We start from the raw sequence: 22,840 nt of genomic DNA, 5'->3' as shown, positions 1-22,840 counted from the left end.
TCTCTTTCCAATATTTTAATGAGTCGCTACATCTTAACACTCATAATTATAAAAGAATAAGAATCCATAAAAATATTTTCTTTTCATAATACGCACTTAAAATACTCCAGGGCAAAGTCAACGTGGTTCATTTGGGTGGGTTTTGTTTCTCGTTTGCGTTTTGCCCCCTGGCAGAACCCCTTGGCTTGAAGGGGGGGATGTGCTCCCCTGAGGTGTGATTGCTCAATCCCCCCTCCCCAGAACTGCAGTTCCTGTTGCCCAGGTAAATTAAAAACCAGGAGAGAGCGTTGTTTTTTTTTTTTCTGAGTAGGTGGGCAAGGGGGACCAGTCACTGACCCGCAGAGAACTGAAGCACAGCCAATTTCAGTGCACGTCTGAAAGCTCGGGGAGGAGGGGGGCGGAGGGAGGAGGTGGGATCAGGAGGCGGCACAGAGAACGGAGGGAGGGAGGATTTGCATAAATATCATCCATCTTGTGTTGCAAAAAACCCAGATGCTGCTGTGAGCTCTGGAGAGAGGCTCTGGTTGTAGCCAGCTGCCAGTGCTACCTGTTGTTGGCACAACTCCGCGCGCGAGCGGCCATGAGAGGAAGGATCAGAGGACGCTGTCGCCGGCCCCAGCCACTTCCTCCATCTGCTCTGCAAAATGAAACTGGAAAATAGATAGATATATCTAAAAAAAAAATAAAAAATAAAAAGAAGACTAGTGTTGCATGCTTCTGTAGAGCTCTCTTCACATCCCAGGGCTCCGGGGTGGCAGCAGGGCCAGGTCACAGCTGGATCCCCGGGGTTAGCAGTAGGTAGTTCTCTCTTCCCTCCCACTCCTGGCTTAAGGCAGCTTCTGATTCGGCTCTTCTTCCGTTTCCAACACAGGCACTGAGTTCTTGCAGGTGAGAGTGTGGGAACTGCACAGGGGCAGTGGAAAAGGGGGAGAAGGATTGGCGGGGAGAGAGAGAGAGAGAGAGAGAGAGAGATGGGCACAAACCTCAGCCTCGGGAGACAGACCACTGTCCATTGATTCCCAGGAGAGAGGGAGTAGCAGCAAAAAAAGCATTGAACAGCCAGGCTGGAGGAGAGGAAGAGGACGAGCAGCCGAGCAGGGGCAGACCTCCAGCTTGGAAAGTGAGAGAAGGTGGCACTGTCCAGAAAGGGAAGGTGCCCTCCAGCCTTCCCCTGGCGCGGGGGGACACCCAGCCCGCCGTGGGCACTCGGCCACTTGTGCTCTGGGTTCGACGGCTGTCGGGGGCAGGAGGGCACAGGACTGGGGGTGAGCTGTCAGTGTCCAGTTTGCAGAGGCTCGTGCTCTCAGAGGTATTCTTGTAGAAAGTGCAGCAGCGTGATTTCGTAGTGCTCTCCTGACTCAGGGCACCGAATACTGTGTCTCTCGTTGGGGTAGATCTGTGCAGGGGCAGACACAGGGCACTCGGTCACTCAGCAGGGACAAAACTCCCTCACATCAGCCCTGCTCCCTCCACCCAGTCTTCATCAGGACAAAGAGGTGACAAGGAAGGTCTGGAGCACCAACCCCTCCCTCATTGGAGCCCTGTTCCCTCAACTCAGCCTTCATCAGGACAAAGAGGTGCCTGGGAAAGTCTGGAGCACCAACCCCTCCCTCACTGCAGCCACCTCTGCTGCCACCAGCCAAGTGGGACAAGCAACAGCTCGTGGAGAAGGAAAGTTCCAGGCCCAGGGCAGCAGCCCTGCCTGCACGTGCCACATCTGGCAGTGATGGAACAGCCACAGTGCCACCTCCCGGCCTCCAACGAGGTGCTGATTGCCACCAACATCACAACAGGATGTGGGAGCACCTGCCCCCACCTCCTCCTGCCCCCACCTCCTCCTGCCCCAGGAACACACACAGCAGAGAACTCTTCCAGGTTTATGGGACCTTCCCACTCCACTCCTGTCCCTCCTACCTGCAGCTGGTAAGGTTTTCCAGCCCGGATTAGCTGCGATACCAGGAAGTTGGTGTGAAAAAAGTGCACATTTTCATCCAAAAAGCCGTGGAGGATCAGCAAACGGTTTGGCCTGGAGATGGGGCGAGAAACAGGAGGAGGAACAGGATGAGGACAAGTTTGGGAAACCCCCTGAAAGCTCTGCAGAGGGTCTGAGCAAAGAGCTGCCAGCTAGGCAAGCCAAAACTGAGCAAGAGCAGTGCCAGGCCATGGCCAGGGGCTTCAGCCTCTCCCTGGCAGAGGGGGCTGGCAGTGCCATGGCCCAGCTGCTGCCGATGGCAGCGACCGGCACCGGGACTTAAACGGGATCAGAACCCACCCACTCCTTTGGGATTGAGCAGAGGTGCCAGTGGTGGCACCCAGCAGGACCCAGGGGCAGGTTTTGAGCGGGCACTCACTCGTTGGGAAGCTTTTCCACGTGTAATGCCACAGAGCCAGCCTCGTAGCCCTGCTGGTTGTTCTCCGGGATGTCCATGTACCGCTCGGTGTAGCCGGTGTCGTAGGCCATCCACACTGTGACAGGAGCACCTGCTATGGCAATCTGGCACACAGGGAGACAGGAGACAGCCTCAATTACCACCTGCTGAAGAGTTCAAGTGTTCCCTGTTTCCCTGAAGAGGCAGGAAAAAGCAGGCTCTGGACGGCCCTGTCGCTCAGAGCGGGATTCTCCTTCAGTCATGTAAAGACCAGGTTCCTCCTCCTGCTGTTCCCTCTCATGGTCACAACGGGGCAAATTCCTGCACACCAGCACTACAGGCTGCTCCTTTTCAAGGAGGACTTGTGGGATGATGGACTGGGGAAGGGGATTGGGAATAGCACATCAGTTATCTCACTGGATGCAAGGCCAAGCCCATCCCAGAGCCATCCTCCTCCAGCCCCAGCCAGGTGTGAGCTGGAGCAGGATACAGGACTGCAGCCAGGAGCTACAGGCAGTCCCTGGGGAAGGAGCCCATGCCAGTGCCATCCTCCTCCAGCCCCTGCCCGGTGTGAGCTTTATCAGGATCCAAGGCTGTAGCCAGCAGGACTGAGGGACATTTCCACCTGTCCATTCGAAACAAGCCCAAAATCCAACTCCAGCTGCCAGGAGTGACAAAAGCTGTGAGAACCAAGAGTCCCACGGTGACAACCCTGTGTCCAGACTCACCTTGAAGACATTGGGTTTACAGATGAGCCCCATGAGGGACAGAAACCCCCCGTAGGACCAGCCGTGGATGGCGACCCGGCTCAAGTCGATGAACCCGTATTTTTCTGCTACATAATGTAAACCTTCCACCTGGTCCTCTATCTCCACCTGACCCTAAAAGGCAATGAAAGGAGGCCCATGTTAGTGGAATTCCTAAATCTAAAAACCTCACACAAGCAGCCAACACCCTTAGGAAGGACAAATGGTCAGAGATTCATCAGCACAAGCAGGACGTTACCATCTGGTTTTTTAGGGCCCCTTCAAATTTGAGCCCTCGCTGGCACGATCCCCTGCCATCAATCACCACCACAGCATAGCCCAGGGATGCCAGCGTGTTCAGCCTCAGGTACTTGATGCCTTTGAAGGAGTTATTCACCAGCTGCACCTGCACAAGGAGGCAAGAAAGAGTTTCAGAGCTGAGCAGTTGCCTCCCAGTACCTTCCTGTGTCTGCCCCGCTCTGTAGGATCCTGAGATGGTAATTGAGCTATCAGAGCCATGGAAATCAAAACAAATGCTGGAAAAATCATCTGAGGTTTGAAGCAGAGGTCGGAACACAGGGCTAAATTAAAAGAGAGTGGGTTTAGATTAGGTATTAGGAGGCAGCTCTTTGCCTGTGAGAGTGAAGAAGCCCTGGCACAGGTTGCCCAGAGCTGTGGATATCCCATCCCTGGAAGTGTTCAAGGCCAGGTTGGAGGGGGTTTGGAGCAACCTGGTCTAGTGGGGGGCATCCCTGCCCATGGCAGGGGGTTGGAATGGATGATCTTTAAGATCCCTTCCAACCCAAAGCCTTCCATGATTCTATGACAGTGCTCATAAACCACAGTGCAAGTCTTGATGCACGACCGAGCCACAGAGCCCTGCCCTGGGCAGCAACCCCACCCCTGGCACAGCAGCCCCCCTGGATCATTACCTGGGGGCCTCCATACACAAAGAGCACCGTGGGATGCTTCTTCCCAGGCTGGACATCGTGAGGTTTGTAGACCATTCCATAGAGCTCAACATCCGACTGAGTGCGGAAGTGAAAGATCTCCGGAGGGACGTAATCCGGGGGACAACCTGCAGCAGGAAGGTCACACACTGGCAGTGAGGTGATGGCAGCAGGTTCTGCCTCCCATCCCACCTGAACAAGCTCCTTCTGTTCAAACCTGACCCTGGTCAGGGCTCTTTCAATACCAAACCACACCAAAGGAAACACAGAGCCCCCACCTGCCTGCCCAGGGAGGTAAACAAGGGATCCCACAGGAAAAGCTGCTGGGAATTCTCCAACAAGGAACTCTGTGCCACAACAGCAAGGTGTGGGAGTTAAGAACATGGATGGAAAAAAAGCATTTGCAGGAGGGGTTCAGGTGCTGCTCTGAGCTGTATCTAAACCTTCAAAGCCCACAGGGCAGAATGGAGCAGCCACTGCATCCCAGACACTCATCCCTTCCCTCTTCAGGCAAACCATGGATAAAAAACCAACCTGGAAGTTGGATGGACAGGGCTTGGAGCAACTGGTCTAATGGGAGGTGTCCCTGCCCATGGATGAACTTTGAGGTCCCTCCCAACCCAAACCAGTCTGTGATTCCATGGCAAACCCACAGCTCTGAGGGTGTGCAAACCCTGCATCCCTGAGCACTGTTTTTGCTCCAAGTGTGGAACAGCAACACCTCAACAGCTCACAGAGCATTTCCTGGGCGAGCTGTCCATGAGACATCTCCCCCACATGACACCACAACTCCTCTTCCCTTCAGAGTGAAGCCACTCAGGCCAATTCCCTCCCCATCCCTGCTGGAAAAAGAGTCTCTGGCACGTTCTCCAGGACTTACTGGCTGCCTCCATCATGCTGGCCCAGAATTTGGGCTGCTTGTGGAGCGGGTCGTCGTCGGGGCCGCTGAGCTTGTAGATGTGCACACAGGGTGGAGTGCTCACACTGCTGTAGTGGCTGATGAACATGTCAAAGTTCTGGCACGGGAGAGACAAGAGTTAGGGCAACGAGGTCTTGCCCCTCCTGCAGCTCATCTCCTCAGACAGGAGCTCCCACGTCTCCAGCAGCCCCCAGGACTCGTTACTGGTTCATCTCCAGTTGGGTCCCTGGCAGTCAGGAGGTGAGAATCCAAGGAACAACCAACCTGGCTCATGGAACAGCTGTGGGAGAAGCCTGGAGTGGTGAGTCTCATGATTTCCCCAGGGGACTCGTAGCTGACCACGTAGAGGTGGTGCTCCAACGGGGTGTCCTTCGTGCCTTGGAAGTACACCAGCTTTGTGGCCTCGTTGACCCAGATCTGTGAGGGACAGAGAGGGCTCAGGGACACGTGGGTGACAAGCTCTGCTCCTCTGCCTGCCCAGAGGGTCTGCCCGGGGGCAGAGTCAGCTCAGAGCACACACCATGACAGGGTTTTGGGTTGCTCAGGGGGTGTGAGGGGTCAGAGAACACACACACAGCACTTGGAGAACTCCCACAATCCAGTGCAGGGACAAAACACAGCCCTGCAGCTTTTATTTTATTTTTTTTTTAAGACTCAAAGCATTTGCTTATTAATGAGCACAAAAAGCTGGGCTTTGTCCCCCGCTGGTGACACGAGGAAGATGCTGTGCTTAAATATGGCATCTTACAGACTCATGGAATCATTCAGGTTGGAAAATCCCTCCAGGATCAATGGGTCCAACCATTAACTCAGCACCACCAAAGCACGTCCCCAAATGTCACATCCATGTGTTTTTTTCAACACTTCCTGGGGTGGTGACTCCAGTTCCAGTGCCTGACAACCCTTCCAGTGGAGCCATTTTCCCTGATTTCCAATCTAAACCCTCCCTTGGTACAACGTGAGGCCGTTTCCTCTTGTCCTGTCACTTGTCACCTGGGAGAAGAGACCCCTCACCTGGCTCCAACCTCCTCCCAGAGGATTATAAGGGTGCAGGTATATTTTTCCCAGCCATCATGAATTCTCATTTGTGGAAGGACCAGTCCAAGAGCCATCAGCACCAAACTTTAAGACACATTTAAAACAGGTTTTTACTGTCCAGAGAAAGCTAATTCTAAAAACCACCCAGGAACAGAGACAACAGCTTTTAAATACTGCATTGATCCAGCAACAGTGACTGAACTATTTTCCACCTTACAGTTTCCAAATGCTATTTCTGGCTAACCCACAGTTTGAAGACCCCTGTGAACAGCAAAGGGAAAAACATATCCAGCTCAATTGGCCAGGAAAACCAGGCAGAGCCCTGTGGAGCAACAAATGCATCAAAATAATTGCTGCTAACACAATTTTAGCCCTAACACATGCAGGGAAGAGCTGTGGCCAAAATCAACAGCATGTACAGTGAGAATCCACATGGGGAGGGACAGCAGGTTAATTGCAGATTGAGGAAAAGCAGCAGAAACCAAACACTTGGAGCTGTTGGTCTTTTAAAAAGCGAGAAGTGAAAATCCAGATTAATTGGGAATGAACAGACAAGGTCTTTATTTTGACACAAATCACCTGGGAGCGTTAAAGATCAGACCCGGAGTTAATTCCTGAAGCAAAAAATGAAACTAGGTTTCTACAAGATTAATAAAAATTCATTTCTGGCTGTTCTGCAACCGACAACAGATACAGTTTCTCCATATTCTAAATTGCTTTATATTCCCCAGCTGCCTTCTTCCTAAAGGCTCTGCTGAGGGAGCAGCTGGAGACCAAGAGTTCACTCCGAGTGCCAGGACACATTTCCACATTGCAGGCACTCGCTGGAGTTAAAATGCCTCAGCAAAAGGCAGCAATCCCAGGCTCCTCCACAAAATGGTTCTTTGTTGCTCTTAAACCTCAGACTCGTGTCCTTTTTTATGGCCTGACCCACTCCTGGGACTTTCCCAAGGAGCAATCCAAAGTCTGATTAAAAAGGCAATCAGATCCATGTGCACTGGCCTACAGCACTTCTGGGGAAAGCAGAGGCAGCAATAAAGAGAGGAACAAAATGAAGCCTAAGCAGTTCTAGCAGGTCCCAGGTGGACCAGAGGACTCAGGCCAGGCCTGGGGGCAGACAACACAGAGCTGAAACACTGCAAGGGAATAAAAACATCCCCTACCTTGGATCCATGCCTTGCCAGCACCTCCCACTCCCCACCAGTCAGGGCAACCTCCTCCTTGATGGGACACTTAAAATCGTCTGGAAGGAAGAACAGGAGAAGAAATCACTGCCCTCCTTCCCCAAAAGACAACACAGGGCAGTCAGGGAGGGAGCTCCTGCTGCTCCTTACCCTCACTGTGGACATAAGGCTGCACCCAGTCGTGGCTGCCTGGCTTCAGGATGGCTGTCACCCTGTACAGGTGACAGAAACCTGTCTTGCACTCGTTGGCTCGGATGAAGCAGAGCTCTTCCTCCTCCCCCTCTGGCTGGATGAAGGGGTAGAAGATGTCGTGGACCTGCCACACAAGGTGAAGAACCTGTGAGTGATTTGGAGGGAGACAGCAGGGACAAAGCCAGGGGAGGCCACACTGAACTGCTGGGATTTCCAGGGAAAGGAGGGGGGGATAAAAGCAGGGAAAAGCCATTCCAAGCTTTCCTGCTACCACAAACTCTGGGCCCCTGTAGAGATCATGTGCTCTGGGCTTCCCATGGCTGCCACCAAAACCAGCACCAGCCTTGCCTCTGATATTTCAGCCACACAAGTTGCTATTCCAACACCTTGGGAATGCCCTGGTGTGAAATTCAGGCCCCTTCATCACTCAGGACCAAAATGCTTAGAGGCTGAAGTTTACTCCCTGCCCCCCATGTCTATCACCTACCTAAATAACTACAACAAATTCCAGGGATTAGGGTGGTTGATGCTTCAAGAAGCCGTTTAATCTTGTCATAAAACACCCCAAAAAGCACAGCACTCTTACATCTCAAAAAATGTAAATGTAAATGTGCAAAAATGTGCAAAAGTGCCTGTGTTCACCAGAATGTTGGAAAGAATTAAATGAACAGTATCAACTGCAAGGATCCTTGTCTCTTCCAGTGCTGAGTGCAAGGAATTCCTTCTCATGGCTTTATTAAAGCCCTGAATTAACACCAAATCTGGGACTACTGAGTAGCAAAGCTGCTGGAGCCAGGACTAAACTGGACACCCAGGCAACATGAGAATGGTTAACTGAAGGGCAGAAGGGGCAGCCTGTGTTCTCCTCCCAGCCCCGAGCCTCTTACATTTATCCACACATCAGTGGTTTCTTCATAGATCACAAATGGCTGGACATTTTCTGGCACAGTTTTGGCAAATTCAGCACGCTGCTCCTCGTTTTCTGGGACTGGAATAAAGAGTGCTGGAGGCAAAAGGATTAGCTGCATCCGCTGCTGAGGTCTGTCTAGGAACATAGCCCAGGCACTGGGGAGAGAAGTTGGAGGTGAATGTCAGCACCACAGAATAGATGGCCCTTTCTAACACTCCCAACATGCATCCCCTTTTTTTCCCCCCTCCCCTCGCTGGCAAAAAGGATTTGGGCATCTGAATGCAAAGCTTTTCTCATCACTGCTGCTTTCTAATCCCTTGGAAGCTTTGCCAACACACACACACAGTGCCAGACAGCTCTGGTATTTCACAGGGGTGTCACTCAGACAAGTGTCTGACAGATTTGCCAGTGCCTGTTCCAAGGGAGCACCTCGAAGAGAGCCCTGCCTCCAGAACACAACTCCTGCCTGGACAGCCCCTCAGCAGGAGGGTTTGTTTGTGTCCCAGCTCTGAAGTGATTCCTTGGATAGCCCCTCCAGCAGGAGGGTTTGTTTGTGTCCTAGCCCTGAAGTGATTCCTTGGACAGCCCCTCCAGCAGGAAGGTTTGTTTGTGTCCCAGCTCTGAAGTGATTCCTTGGATAGCCCCTCCAGCAGGAGGGTTTGTTTGTGTCCTAGCCCTGAAGTGATTCCTTGGACAGCCCCTCCAGCAGGAAGGTTTGTTTGTGTCCCAGCTCTGAAGTGATTCCTTGGATAGCCCCTCCAGCAGGAGGGTTTGTTTGTGTCCCAGCTCTGAAGTGATTCCTTGGATAGCCCCTCCAGCAGGAAGGTTTGTTTGTGTCCCAGCCCTGAAGTGATTCCTTGGACAGCCCCTCCAGCAGGTGGGGGTTGGTCTCTTTTCCCAGGCAACCATCAGCAAGACAAGAGGGCTGGGTCTGAAGCTGTGCCAGGGGAGGTTTAGGTTGGAGATCAGGAAGAATTTCTTTGCAGAGAGGGTGCTCAGCCATTGGAATGGGCTGCCCAGGGAAGGGGTGGATTCTCCATCCCTGGAGGTTTTTAAGAAGAGACTGGATGTGGCATCAGTGCCATGGGCTGGGAACCACAGCGGGGTTGGATCAAGGGTTGGATTGATGATCTCAGAGGTCCCTTCCAACCCAGCTGATTCTGTGATTCTATGATGCTCTGTTTGTGTGCCAGCTTTGAGGTGATCCCTCTCAAAGTGATCCATTTGCTGCACTGACAGGGAAAGGCACAGACCTAAAGCCAAGTGCCAGGTGAAGGAGTCACTCCAGTCTCAGCCTTGTTCCTCTCTGAGTCCCTGGAAGTGGTGCTGCACTGCAGGCTCTCAACATGACAGATGGCAAACCACCACTGCACAGTGAGGCCACCCTGGAGCCTGGAAGTGCATCAAGGGAAGTCTCATCATTAAAGACAGGCTTTGAAAAGAGCCAGTTCTTCCCCAGCACCGCGGATTTCGGGAGCTGAGACATTCAGCACATTTAGATAAGCTCTGGTGCAGAACATCACAATCACCTCCGGGATTACCTGCTGGAAAGCTCTCTGAATTTCCTTCCCAGAGCAGAAAATTAATGATGAGTTACAAAATGCCACCTTCAAAGACAGCCAAGTCACCTTAACTTGATCTGCACAGACACCAGTTAACAGCCGAGCAGGCTTTTGAGGGGGAAAAAATTCAGAGCTTTAAAATCTCAAACCAGTCAGATTGGGGTGAATTCTGTAACTCTTCAGGCAAGGCTGTGCATCCCATTTGGAGCAACAACCAGTCCCAGAGCAATCCTTCCCCTTGTACACACTATAGAAAGGACATGGCACCACAGAACCTGCCTGTTGTCCTGTGATACATTTGGCTTTGATCACAAACTGGACCAATGAGCAAAGACAAAGCTGCTTCCAGTACATTTCCATTTGCAGGAAAAACATTTTGTAGTTGTGTGAAACATCTTCAACTCAAAAGAATCCCCTAGGACTGCCCACCTAATGAATCACATTTACCTCTGTGGCTGTGACAAACCCCACAGACTGTCACTCTGCTCTTCCTTTGCTTCACTCCTACTCTTAGGATGTTACAGCACCAAAGAAGCCAAATATTCACGTGCCATTTCTGGCTTTAAAACCAGGCCATGACTACACTGCAAAGCATGTCGAGGGTCTGCAACCAGAGAAGCCCTTGGGAATGTTAGTTTGGAAGGAAAAGGGACATACTATTTGCCATCCCGGGTCCATCCAGCGCGGGCGATGTACTCCACGGTGGGAAACAACGCAGCAAAGGGTTGCACCAGCTCCTTGTCCTGAGCACACACGATCTGCAGCAAGAGGAAGGGCCAACACCAAATTTATGCTGCTACCAGAGCTCCTCACCTCCTCCTGGGGGAGCCCAGGGAGGTGGGAGAGCACAGTTTAACCACTGGCCTGGTTTAACCAGTAAGGGTCAGGCCGGGAGAAGCAAGGCTTGCTACGAACAGCAGGAAGAGAAGGGAAACAAAACCAGGCTTCAAAGCAAAATGATTTTGGCATTCAGCCACAGGAAAGGACACAGGCAGGGACTGAAGCCCACGATTAGATCAGGCTGCAGCCCTCCTGCTTAATGTGGACAACACCAGGATAACCCTGCTTCCCACTTCCCTCCCTGCTCCCAGCTGAATCTCCGCCAGAGTATTTTTAAGTCTTTCTGTTCCTTGGATAAACACATTAGAGAACCAGGTGTTACTAGAGGATTAAAAAAACCAGACTAACACTATCTAGGATCTCAGTGACCTTGCTTTAATTCTAAGGAGCTTCAGAAACAGTCAACCCTCCTGTGCAGTGTCCCATCACGAGTTGTCATCACTTACCTTTCCCTTGCTGTCTGTTTTAAATTCTGCCAGTTTTAATGTAATCTTGGGGTTTTTGCTGCCTGCAGAGAAGTGAAAAAAAAAAACCACCAAGATGATCAACCTGAACAGTCCATGATTATACAAAACACAGCTTCTAGAGAGGAACTGCCCCTGGTCCTGCTGAAATGGGGGGGGGGTGAATGTACAAATATCAAATATGCAAGTGAGCAAACACCACTGGCATTACAGAGTCATTATGGGAATGGGAACAGTTTGCTTTGCCTTGCTGTGCATGTTCTCAGAAGAGTGAGGAAAGATGGAATTCCAAATGTATTCCAGGGTATGCCACCAGACACATTCCATTTCCTCAGCAACCCTTTCATTTAGGCCCAACTTCAAATCCCGGTCCTTTCTTGCTGTAGATTTTGGCCTCAGAGACTCAATTAGGCCTCAACATTTACAACCAGTTTTTACACAAGGCCCCAGATTAATCATGCAAAGTTTACAGCCCCAATTCCACGGCTGCTGCCAGTGGGAGTCAAGAGCTGCATCAGGTGTTTCACTCACCTGTCCTGGGGTATCGATAGGAGTCTGTTTTTCTCTCCTCCAAGGCAGGTGAAGGAACGTGAATTATCTCCACCTCTGACTCATCCACTTCCTCATACAAGATCCGCAGTGTTTTCAAGTCCTCTGGACCTGGGACAAAGAGCAAGAATATTCCCCACAGTGTTTTCCAGCTGTTTCTGGCTTGCCTGGAGCCCTGGTGCAGAGGGAACACCTGCAGAGCCACAGCTCTCAGTGACTCCTCTGAGCACCATTATAATCCCCTCAGTGTCTCATTCCCTCGGTCCAGAAAGGGCTCAAATGCAGGCCAAAGGAAACCTGTGCTCAAAATATCATTCCTAGCAGGAGGCAGCAGTCCCAGGGTGGGGATTGGATGAGCAGAACACGGACTGACCTTCTGTGGAAGCTGTGGGACACCACCAATAGCCCGTGAACCGATCAAACTCCTCCTGAATGACAAAAGTGGCTACACCAGCAGACTTGGGGTCATCAAGAACATTGGATAAGCCTGGAGGGAAAAACAGGAGACAGAGCATTTGCATTTACATCTCCTTGGAAAAAGCTGATCCAAAGGAAGAACAGACTTAATAAGCCATAAATTCTTTCCAGGCCGCATTTCTCAGAAGGAATTTGCTTTTGGACCTGGCAGGAAGCAGCAGTTACCTTTATGGCAGTATGTCATCCTCTTCTCCTCACCAGTCTCGATGTTTGCCACCCACAGATCGTTGTTGTTGATGAAGGAAAAGAAGGCTGGGTCAGCAGGGCAGATTTTGGGATCCATCCGTGGCCCCGTGCACTGAGTCTTGATCTCCAGAGGCTTCATTGGAGACACCTGCAGCAACAGACACAGCCAGGGCTTGGACCAAGCTCCAGCTCTGCAGCCAAAAGGCCTAAAGCAGAGATACAGCACAGCCCATGGAGTGATGGCAAACACGGCCCTGACAGGACACAGGAGAAACCACCAGAACCAAAGAGATGCTGATGTGAAAGATGTGGAGCTGTTAGAGCAGGGCCAGAGGAGGCCACAGAGATGCTCTGAGGGCTGGAGCCCCTCTGCTCTGCAGCCAGGCTGGGAGAGCTGGGATTGTTCAGCCTGGAGAAGGGAAGGATCCAGGGAGATCTTAGAGCCCTTTCCAGGGCCTAAAGGGGCTCCAGGAGAGCTGGAGAGGGACCTGGGACAAAGGATGGAGGGACAGGACAAGGGGGAATGGCTTCCCACTGCCAGAGGGCAGGGCTAGATGGGATATCACCTGGGAGGGTGGGGAGGCCCTGGCACAGGTTGGGCAGAGAAGCTGTGGCTGCCCCTGGATCCCTGGAAGTGTTCAAGGTCAGGCTGGACAGGGCTTGGAGCAACCTGGGATAGTGGGAGGTGTCCCTACCCGTGGCAGGGGGCTGGAATGGGATGAGTTTCAAGGTCCTATCCAACCTAATCCGGTCTGTGATTCCATGTGGAGCCATCTCCAACCCAAAGCACAAAGTCCCTTCCAGGTGACATTCCCAGAATCCCCAGCAGGCTCACCATGAATCCATTCTTGCCCCCATCTCGACAGTGAAAGAGGCTGTTGCTGGCCTGGAAGAGGAACAGGCCACTCTCACTGTGGAAATCATAAGATGTTATCCCAAAGACCCCGAGCCGTTTGCGTTCCCTCAAGAGTTCCTCCTCTCTGGAATACATCCCGTGGTGGGGGGTTGCCTAGAATTGAAGGTAAGGAAAAATCTGAAAGAATCTGCAAGGAGAGAAACTTCCACAGAACAGGAACCCTCCAAGACTGGCCAAAACACATCCCACCAGCCCAAACCAGGCAGCAGTTTCACTGTCCAGGTCCACAATTCCTGTACTCCAGGTGAGGGGTCCAGGAGGTCTAAACCACCCCCACCCCCCAAATTTCCCTCCCCAGGAGAGATGAACTCTGAATCCCTCATTTCTGCAGCTGGCACTTCAGCATGAACTGAGAAGAGCTACACTTGCTCTGCTTATGCAAATCAGATGTAACCAATTAACTTAATGACGTTATCTACAGCCTTCACAAACAGTTTCCATGTCAGACACCGCAAACAAAAGCTCTTCCGGGGATCTTGAATTTCCCTGGGGAGGACCAGCAGCCCAAACAAGGTCAAGACAGCTAAATCCTTTTCCACCAGGAACCTTTCTAGCAGGGAAGAAAGAGCAGCCCCAGCACTCTCTGCAGCAGTGTTTTTAGTGACACAGGACATTAAGATACCAGAATCAGGGAGGAGAAAATTTCCGACTCACAACGGGAGTGTGGGGCAAAAGCAGCAATTTAAACTCAACTTTCCCAACTTTTTAAAAGCAGGAGGGATGACAGACACCAGACAGATGCACCCACCACAGCAGCCCCACAGCAACACCCAGTTTCCCCAAGCACTGACAACCCAGGCTCTCCCTCACAATTCCACTCACCTGAAAGTGGTCCAGCATCTGCTTCCAGGACAGGAGCAGCAAGGCCTCCTTCCGTACCTTTTTGGGAATCTCTGAGTAAAGAAGGGAATTCTCTCTGCTACCATATGGCATTCCTATGAGGAGGGCAAGAGCATCATCCTGCTTTAGATTAGTTAGCCAGGACAAAGAGCACCCAGAGCAAATTGAAACAAAAGTCTGGTAACAGAGGGGTTGGGGCTGCCCAGAGGCTTTTACCCACGTTCATTGCCAAGCAGCTCCCAGTTCAATCCCAGAATAACATCTGAACTATTTAAATTTAGATATTCACCCACTTGGAATTTTCCCTGAGCGAGATTTAACACTAACCAACCTCCACAGAAATGATTAGGTCCGACTTTCCCCTCTGTGTCTGTCCAGATCCGCTCAAAAAAAAAGCACCACTCCCTAAATGGGTGACTCAACATCCCTCCCCACGTTTCTCATCCAGGAATTTGCTACAGGGACCTTGCTCAGGCCAAGGCAGCAGCTTGGAAGAGAGGAAGCAAAAGCTTGGAAGCTCTGGAGAGCCCATTCAAATGTGAAACAGTACCCTACAGAGTCAAAAGACCTTGTCATTTTACATAAGCCTTCGACTGTGGTTATCAAATAAGCTCCTGGCCTTCATCCAGCTCCCCAAACGTCTATAAAATATCCTGACACACGGTTTTGGCAGTTTCAACAAAAACAAAGACCATGAACTTGCCCCTCTACGTCTGGTGCAGAGACTTCCCTGGATCAGAAATTCCCACAGGGATCTGTGCCCTGATGCTGCCTACACGGCACATGTTCTGGGCAGAACAGAGAGATTTCGGAGCTGGCTGACCCAGCAGTGCAGTTCCTTCAAATTAAAACTGAAATATTAATAAGTGCTCGGGCAGCAAAGCAATATGTGAGGATCTAATCCTCAGAGATCCAGGAACACCAAAGTGCTGAGCATGTGGTGTTTAACATAAGCAGCATCTGCCATGAGACAACACGAAACTCCGCGGGGAGGGCCCAGGGATGATTTAAGATGGTCAAACAGGAGAACTGCACAGGGGAACAAATGACTTTATACACACGTGTTTGACACTCAAGCAACTGTGACCTGGACTTCCCTTCTCCTTATGTTAGAAAAAACTTTCTCCAATGACCTCAGGCTGACTACAATCAATTGGCATTTACAAGAAAAACACTGCCTTCTTCCTCCAAAAGGCTTTGCTTCCAAGTGAAGAAAAGTGTTCAATCCTACAAGAAAGTTCTTCAGGAGTCCCCTTCCCACTCCCCAGCACACAGTCACTGACAGTGCTCATGTAAGAACTTTAAAATGGTTTTTTAATGCTGGGGCAGTGACAGCACACTGAGTGAAACACTTAGGAACTTATAGGCTGCCCAGAGAAGCTGTGGCTGCCCCATCCCTGGAGGTATCCAAGACATGGTTGGAGCAACCTGGGACAGTGGGAGGTGTCCCTGCCCATGGCAGGGAGTGGAATTGGATGAGCTTTAAGGTCCCTTCCAACCCAAACTATTCTGGGATTCTCTGATGTGCTGAAATGGCTTCTGAGTATTTCCCAGCACACATCAAAAGATGCTCATTATGGCAAAAGAATCAGCATTTCCCCTTTGTTGGGAGCAGCTGAGGAGGGATTACCTGGCTGATACTGATCTTAAGTGATGGCTCAATCTGTTCTATGCCCTCCACAATTCCTTAAGGAAGGGAACACTGAAAAGACACTCATGTATCCTCATTCCTGGTTCTGGTTCCTGGAACAGTCACACCCTGGCAGAACACCAGTAGCTGGTTTGGTTGCCATTTCATACAACAGAACATTAAAAAAAAAAAGTTTAAAATTAGCCACTTAGATCTTTAGTCATCTAGATGAAAAGCAGTAACAAAGTGAACCTGAAATACATTCAGCTTTAAATCAAGCCTCACTGTCCACACTCAACAAGAAAAATATGCCAACTCTGGATACTGCCCTTCAGAGCAGCACTTGTGTCCCAAGAATTTATGAGGAACACAAATCAAGTCACTGGCACACAGGAGCTGCTTAATGGCAAAACAAATCCGTCCCTCAAAACCAGCATCCAATGTCCTACAGTGACCTACACTCAAAACCTGGAAAAATAGGAAAAAAACCAGCAGGGTCACTCCAGGGAAGCAGTTGCACATCAGGCAATTTCTTTACTGGCCCAGTAATGATCAGCTCATGCCCCAAAGCACAACAAACTCTTTATAGTCTATAAAGCTTCCCATGTTACCAACCACAAAATTATCCAGTTACTAAAACCTGTCACTAATTACATTGTGGCTCCAGCTGTAACGAGGGACCTGTACAACACATTCTGCTTTCCACCCTCCTGTAAGGAAAGGGAGATTTCCCTGCAAATGCCAGTAATAGCTCATTCCCAACTAATTTTTTTCCCCTAGTCTTGAAAGCATTCTACCTTGATGGCGCTTAATAAAGCAGGAGACACCACCACCCTGCCATTAATATGTTACAACATGTAATTAGTAAATTACTGACAGCGAATTTCTTGGAAAGTCAGTCTGGTTAATGAAGCAAGTAAATCCCATTTCTCCCAAGCTAGACAGGCAGGAGATAAGTCCTGAGTCTGAGGAACATCCTTTCTCCTGCCCCATCCCCTGGGTGCCCAAGGACACAGGAAGGCAGGCTGGCCAAGCCAACACTCCCCCCTGTCACAGCCCAAAGCTGGTGTGGGATCAGGGTGGGCTCTGCTCTGGGATAGATCCTGCAGACCTCGAGTTACTTAATCTCAGCTCCCTCATTTCACAAAGGGGGATCCCTCCCACCCTTTCCCTCGCCTGTTTGGCTTGGAAGTGCTCCCAGCCCCCATTCCCAGCTCCTGGCCCAGTGGCTTACCCAGGTAGTAGAGGCGATGCGAGTGCGGGCTGGACTCCTCCGTTTTCCGGACAAACTGGAAATCGTGGGGAGCTTTGTTCACGATCATGCCCGAGTACTTCCTGCTGCTGTGGATTATGTCCCGCAGCCCATCCCAAGAATGCTTTTGCACCTGGAATTGGGAAGGCACATCCTCCATCTCGACCACTTCGGAGCTGTCCGACAGCGTGTCCACCGCAGTCATCCTCGTTTCCCCTTCAGAGCTGGGCAAAAAACTGAGGGAGGAGGAGGAGTTGAGGGAGAGAATTAAGCCTTAAAAATCAAGCAGGCACTCCTAAAGTGCAGATCCTAGGATTCTCTGCACTCCAAGACTGCATTTTAAACGCACTGAAAGGAGAAGTCCATCTCCCATCCCAGGTGTAGCCCTGTAAATGGAGATAATCCACCTTGGAAAACTCCCTCTCCCAGGACTGGGTCTAGAAATGAGCACAAGCAGCAGATTCTGGTGCAGAAAACAACCAGCTTGACTCAAAGGAAAACCACTCCAGGAATTCGGATGGATAAGTCATCAAAGCCATGACCTATCATAAAGGCACATAAACTGTGAGACCACAGGAGTGAAGGCCCCTTCCTGTCCCAAAGGAAAACCTGCTCATTACCTGAGGAGAGGGACTGAAACCCAAGCACAGCTACTCACTTACCTGAGGAGATACTGAGGTCAGGAATGAAGGAGGAGAGATGGGAAAAGAGGAAGAAAACAGTGGAGTTGGTTTCCTAACAGAGAGAAGAAGGCAGCAGGACCAGACCCTGGCTGTATCCTGAAAAACGTGGCACACATTCCTCAGACACTTCCAAGCTGGCAGGCATTGAGGGAGAGGACAGAAACCACCTCCACATTAACACAAATGTTAATTTGAGGTGAGGTGGACCCACAGACTTGCCCAAGGTCAGTGATGTCATCTGCTGCTAAGCAGGAATGAGCCCAGGACTAGGGAAACCAGTTTTTGATGCCCCATTTGAGAAGCAGGATGTCCCTCCATGAGGACATTTCAGCTGCTTTGGGGGCACCTGGAAGAATGTCACAAAGAATTTCAGAAGAACTACAGTTTGCTGAACAAAATTAGGGTGGAGAAATTTGCTCCAGGGAGACAGAATCAAGACAGGAAACCAGGGACTAAAGATTACACCAAAAAAAAAAAAAAAGGCCTTTTCTTCAGCAGACTCAAGATTTAAATTTCCAAATGAGATGCTTTTGAATGCTGCCTCTCTTTGAGGCTGCACTGACAGGAGAATAACTTCTGAGGTGCAGCTGTCACAGGTAAGTTGAAAAGAACCCAAATCTCAAACACTCCAGCCTCGGGATGATGCACAATGAATTCTTTTCCAGGAGAGAACCAAGGGAAAGGAGCAGGATGGTGATTTCTGTCACCACAAGAACACACTCTGCCCGCTTTCTACCGTGAGTATTTTTCAGGAGAACCCTGAATGTTCCTTGAGGATTGGTGAGAGACTATTTGTAGTGACAGGACAAGGGGGAATGGCTTCAAACTGACAGAGAGCAGGTATAGATTAGAGATTAGGAAGGAATTCCTCCCTGGGAGGGTGGGGAGGCCCTGGCACAGGTTGCCCAGGGAAGCTGTGGCTGCCCCATCCCTGGAAGTGTCCAAGGTCAGGTTGGAGCAACCTGGGCTAGTGGAAGGTGTCCCTGCCCATGGCAGGGGGTGGAACTGGATGGGCTTTAAGGCCCCTTCCAACCCAAACCACTCCATGATTCCCCACAGCTTTCACCCTCTAACACTCTCCAAAAGGAAGTTCTCACCTAGTTTGAGGTTTTATGCAATTACAGCAGGAGATGAGCAAAGCTACACCCCAGTGCATCTGGACTTCCTTAAACTCCAGGCACATTTGCAGCACAAGGGCTGCAAATACACCATCCCCACAAACTGCAAGTCCCTAAATGGTACAAAATGTGCGAATAGTAACACGAGAACAAGCTCCCAAAATAAATCTGTAGGTACTCCTGGTACCCACTGCCCAGCAGCAAACCCACAGCTTGAAAACAGACACAGAGGAGTATTTTCCAATCAAAGCCAGGCAGGAAGCCCGAGTGAAACCACAAAGGAGAACGTGACGGGATGTTCTGAGCCTGTGAGTGTGTCTGTGGCCTCTGCCTGCATCCAGGGCCTCCACTGCAGCAGCTGGGATCACATCTGAAGGCAGGAGTGTGGCCTGTCAGACAGGGAGACCACTAGAATCCATCTAGAATCCATGAACTGGGTGCAGTTCTCCCAACCCAATCCCACTGCAGGTCAACTCAGTCACTTAAAATAATCTGGCTTTGGCTCAAGGTGCTGGACCCTTGGGTTGCTCTCACCAGGCTGATGAATCCCTCTTACTCAGCCAGGCTGACTCCTCACAAGGGAAAGTTTAGCCTTTAAGGGCTAAAATCAGTCCACAAATGTGAGATTGGTCACTGTCCCAAACTGATCTGGAGCCTGCAGCCCCTTCCAGCCTGTAGTGCCATGATTTTATGGTGTGAACAGCACAGCTCTAAGCTTGGGACTGTCCTCATCCTGGAGATTTGGACAACAGGACAGGGTGGAGTAGTGGGATAAGCAAAGCAGCCACCAGACAAAGTGAGGTGGAAGTGTTGGGAATTGCCACTGGCACAGCTGGAGCCTGGTGGAGTCCCATAAAATCACAGAATCATGGAATGGTTTGGGACTGGAAAGGACCTTAAAGATCATTTAGTTCCAAGTCCCTGACATAGGCAGGGACACCTTCCACTGGAAGGGAAAAAAACCCACCTAAAATTTAGGTCCTGGCATGATACAGAGTAAAAAGAAACTCTGGGAAAAAACGTAGCAGGTATTTGGCAACACTGTACACGTAAGTAAACAAGGAAAAGGAGTGATTTATCTCGGGGTGAATTTGGGGATTACATTATTCAAAGGTGAGCTGGATCAAGACACCAGGCAGCAACAGCACATCTGAGATTTGTATCTTGCTGGAAACCCCCTGTCCCTCGTGCTGAGGCAAGGGTTTAGATGATTTGGGGTTGTTGCAGGAACACTGTTCTCCCCACTCCCAAAACCACGGAGCTGCCCCTTGGAGGTCCTTTAAAATAATGCCTTTTGTGCCCTGCCAGTGAGAGGGATGAGACATCCAAGCCCTCCTTCAGGGGAAGGTGTTAGACTGGAGGGAACAGGCAAGCACAGGTGGGAGATCAGCACAAGGAAAAACTGTCAAGCTTGGGATTGGGAGTCAGTGAAACAATTTATTGTCCTGAGTCACTTCCTGAGTCACAGATCCTGACACAGAGCTCCCTGGGCAGGGCTGGGGTTTTTCAGAAGCCTCATCCCCTCCAGGGGTGATCACTGCTCTGTCCCACAGCACCATAAAGGCCCTGGGAGGGACTTGGACACGTACCTTCTCCAACTTCCTGCAGTCTCGTTTTCCAGACGAACCCTCTTTATCTTCTGCATTAACTACTCAGAGAGCTGGGCAGGACAGGAAACTGGGAAGGAAGAGGGAAAAGGGAAATTTCATACAGCTGCTGTAGAAAAGCATCCTCCACAGGTCACATTTCCAGCTGAGCACAAATAAATCCTTGGTGTTCAATCCTTGGCCCGAACCTGTTCTGCCAGCACAGGCTGGATATGAACAGCACTGATAAACCTGAGAGACTTTTTCACCTGAACAATGGGCCTCACTGAACTCTGGGCCTGTGCCTCTTTACTTCCTAGAAAATCCTCCTGAAAATCCAAGAATCCTCAGTGCTGAGCCTTTCTGTCATTCCCTTCCCAAAATCCTGACATTCTTGCAAGTAAACGGAGAAAACAGATGTCTGGTCCATCCACTGAGAGGCAAAAGTCAAACAAAGGACACACCAGAAGGAGCCAGCCAGAGGGTCACAGTCCCACCTGGGACATAAAAAACACATTTATCTTCCAAGCCTGACTGCAGCCTCCCTCTGCCTCAGCCTGCTGCCACAGGGAGCCCCAGCCTACCACACAAATCTGTTTTCCAGGAGCTTAAAAAGGTGCTTCGCTGTGGTGAAGTACAAAGATCTTCAGCTCTGAATCACAGACACACTCAAGACCTGCCACTGCCCTTTGTTGAGGCTCCTGCTCTCCCAAAAGAGCCATTTCTCCACCAAAAACGCGCTCACAGGGGATCAGGAGAGACAAAGCATCACAAAGAAACTCCTAAACTGCAGAGGAGAACAGAGAGGGAGGAAGCAGCAGCAGCAGCCAGTAATTTAAGGGCAATTTTTGATGCAGGCATGAAGGGCAGCGGGAGGGATGCTCAGGAATGCTGAGTAACCTGGTCTGATCTCACAGCTGACCCTGCCTTGAGCAGGGGGTTGGACCAGAGACTTCCCGAGGTCCTTCCAGTCTCAGCTATTCCGTGATTTTAATGATTCAGGGCAACATCTTAACCCTCATCCTGCCTGGCCCAGCTCACACCTTTCAGGCAGCGAGGGAACAATAACACCCCGAACCCGGAGGGAGGAAGAAACCGAACCAAACAGACACGGAGGGATCAGAAACCTGGCGTGAATCACGACCCTCCTTTGCCAGCGAGACCCCGAGGGGCCCGTGGTGCATCCGGGGAGAGCCAAAGGATCACAGTCACCTACAGGAGCCCTTAGAGACGCGACCGGGAGCTTTGAGATCTCCTCCTCCAGAAATTAAAGCAGCCGAGGGTGGGGATAAAGCGCCGGGGGTTTCTCCAGGGAGGGACGGAGCTCTGGCAGAGGCTGCGTCCCTCTGCAGCCCTTCTTCCCTCGGAGGGGAGCTCGGAGGGAGCTCTGCCCTTGGTGCAGAGGGAAGGCCGGGACACGGCAGAGCAGGAGAGGGGGGAGCCCAGGGGATGGAGCATCCCGGTCCCCTCCCCAGCTCTTTTCCCGAGGAAAACGAGGAGCTGGCAGCTCCTCACCTGCCCGGGCAGGGACTCACTCACACTCACACACAGACACACAGACACACACACACACTCACACAGACCCCCCTTCAAGGGCAGGAGGTCCCATTCCATCACTCCATCCCTGCGTGGGATATTGAGGGGGGGCCGAACTGCCAGCGACCCCCCTAGTGCCAGGCCTGGGGGGGCGCGGGGGGTACCTGAGCGAGCAAAACCTCCCCGCCCGGGGGCAAGGGGAGGCCGCCCCCACCCCTCGAGGGGAAGACACAACCAAACACCCCCCTCGCCCCCTCAGGCACCCCCAGCCCAGGGCGGGGGGGGGGACGCGGCCCACGGAGGGGGCAAACCCTCCCTGCCCGCCTCAGCGCCCCCCGCCCTCACAGCGATAACCCCACCGAGCGGGGACCGCCCGCCCCGCCCGTACCCCCGCGGCCCCCTCAGAGCCCTCCTCGCTCACTCACCGCGGGGCGCGGCGACCTCCCCGTGGCGGGCGGGCTGAGGGGGGCGCGGGGGGGCGGCTGCAGTTGCGGGAGGGAGGGCGGGCGGGGGAAGGGAGGAAGGAAGGAGGGGGCGGCGGCGGCGGCGGGTCCGTCAGTGCCGCTCCATGTCCCGGGCGCGGGGCAGCCCCGGAAAAACGGGGGCGCGGGGGCGGTGGCGGCGGCGGCCACGGCGCGACCCTTCACCCGGCGGCGGAAATGGCGGGAGCGCGCGCGGGAGGGAGGGAGGGAGGCGAGAGCGCGCCCGGGGTGGGCGGGATGGGACGAGATGGGAGGAACCAATTGCGTGCGTGAGGGAAGGGAAGGGAGGGGACGGCGGAGCTATTTACGGAATGACACGCGAGGTTGGGAAAGACCTCTGAGGTCGTCGAGTCTAGCCTATGATCCGACACCACTAGAGCAGGGCGCTAAGTCTTGCCCTTAAGCAACTCC

The 22,840-nt window shown here is 51.8% G+C and overlaps 1 protein-coding gene and 1 long non-coding RNA gene across 3 annotated transcripts; one reads left to right on the top strand and one right to left on the bottom strand.

Moving 5' to 3' along the window:
- Positions 1 to 22,620, bottom strand: DPP9 (dipeptidyl peptidase 9). Of its 2 annotated transcripts, XR_007908188.1 has the most exons (22): positions 22,373 to 22,620; positions 20,415 to 20,502; positions 17,007 to 17,260; positions 14,125 to 14,237; positions 13,222 to 13,395; positions 12,366 to 12,534; positions 12,097 to 12,210; positions 11,706 to 11,834; positions 11,157 to 11,218; positions 10,528 to 10,628; positions 8,286 to 8,463; positions 7,357 to 7,522; positions 7,186 to 7,265; positions 5,249 to 5,401; positions 4,946 to 5,081; positions 4,048 to 4,193; positions 3,375 to 3,521; positions 3,098 to 3,250; positions 2,352 to 2,494; positions 1,915 to 2,026; positions 984 to 1,396; positions 1 to 650 (listed from the first exon to the last, which is right to left on the bottom strand). XR_007908188.1 is itself a non-coding variant. In XM_051810472.1 (21 exons), exons 2-21 carry the CDS (start codon positions 20,468 to 20,470, stop codon positions 1,304 to 1,306), a joined length of 2,679 nt encoding a protein of 892 aa, XP_051666432.1. In that variant the 5' UTR covers positions 20,471 to 20,502; positions 22,373 to 22,620; the 3' UTR covers positions 1 to 1,303. The 2 variants fall into 2 exon arrangements, 1 of the variants encoding a protein (XP_051666432.1); XM_051810472.1 differs by having other exon boundaries at positions 1 to 1,396.
- On the top strand, positions 8,472 to 9,597 carry LOC127481332 (uncharacterized). The gene is made up of 3 exons (XR_007908189.1): positions 8,472 to 8,853; positions 8,910 to 9,021; positions 9,134 to 9,597. It is a non-coding gene; the product is annotated as an uncharacterized LOC127481332 (long non-coding RNA).
- Positions 22,621 to 22,840: the final 220 nt, after the last annotated feature.

Source organism: Manacus candei, unplaced genomic scaffold (genome assembly GCF_025592945.1).
Source record: "Manacus candei isolate 608988 ecotype Guabito, Panama unplaced genomic scaffold, ASM2559294v1 h1tg000078l, whole genome shotgun sequence".
NCBI lineage: Eukaryota > Metazoa > Chordata > Aves > Passeriformes > Pipridae > Manacus > Manacus candei.
This window is presented reverse-complemented; position numbering and strand designations above follow the sequence as displayed.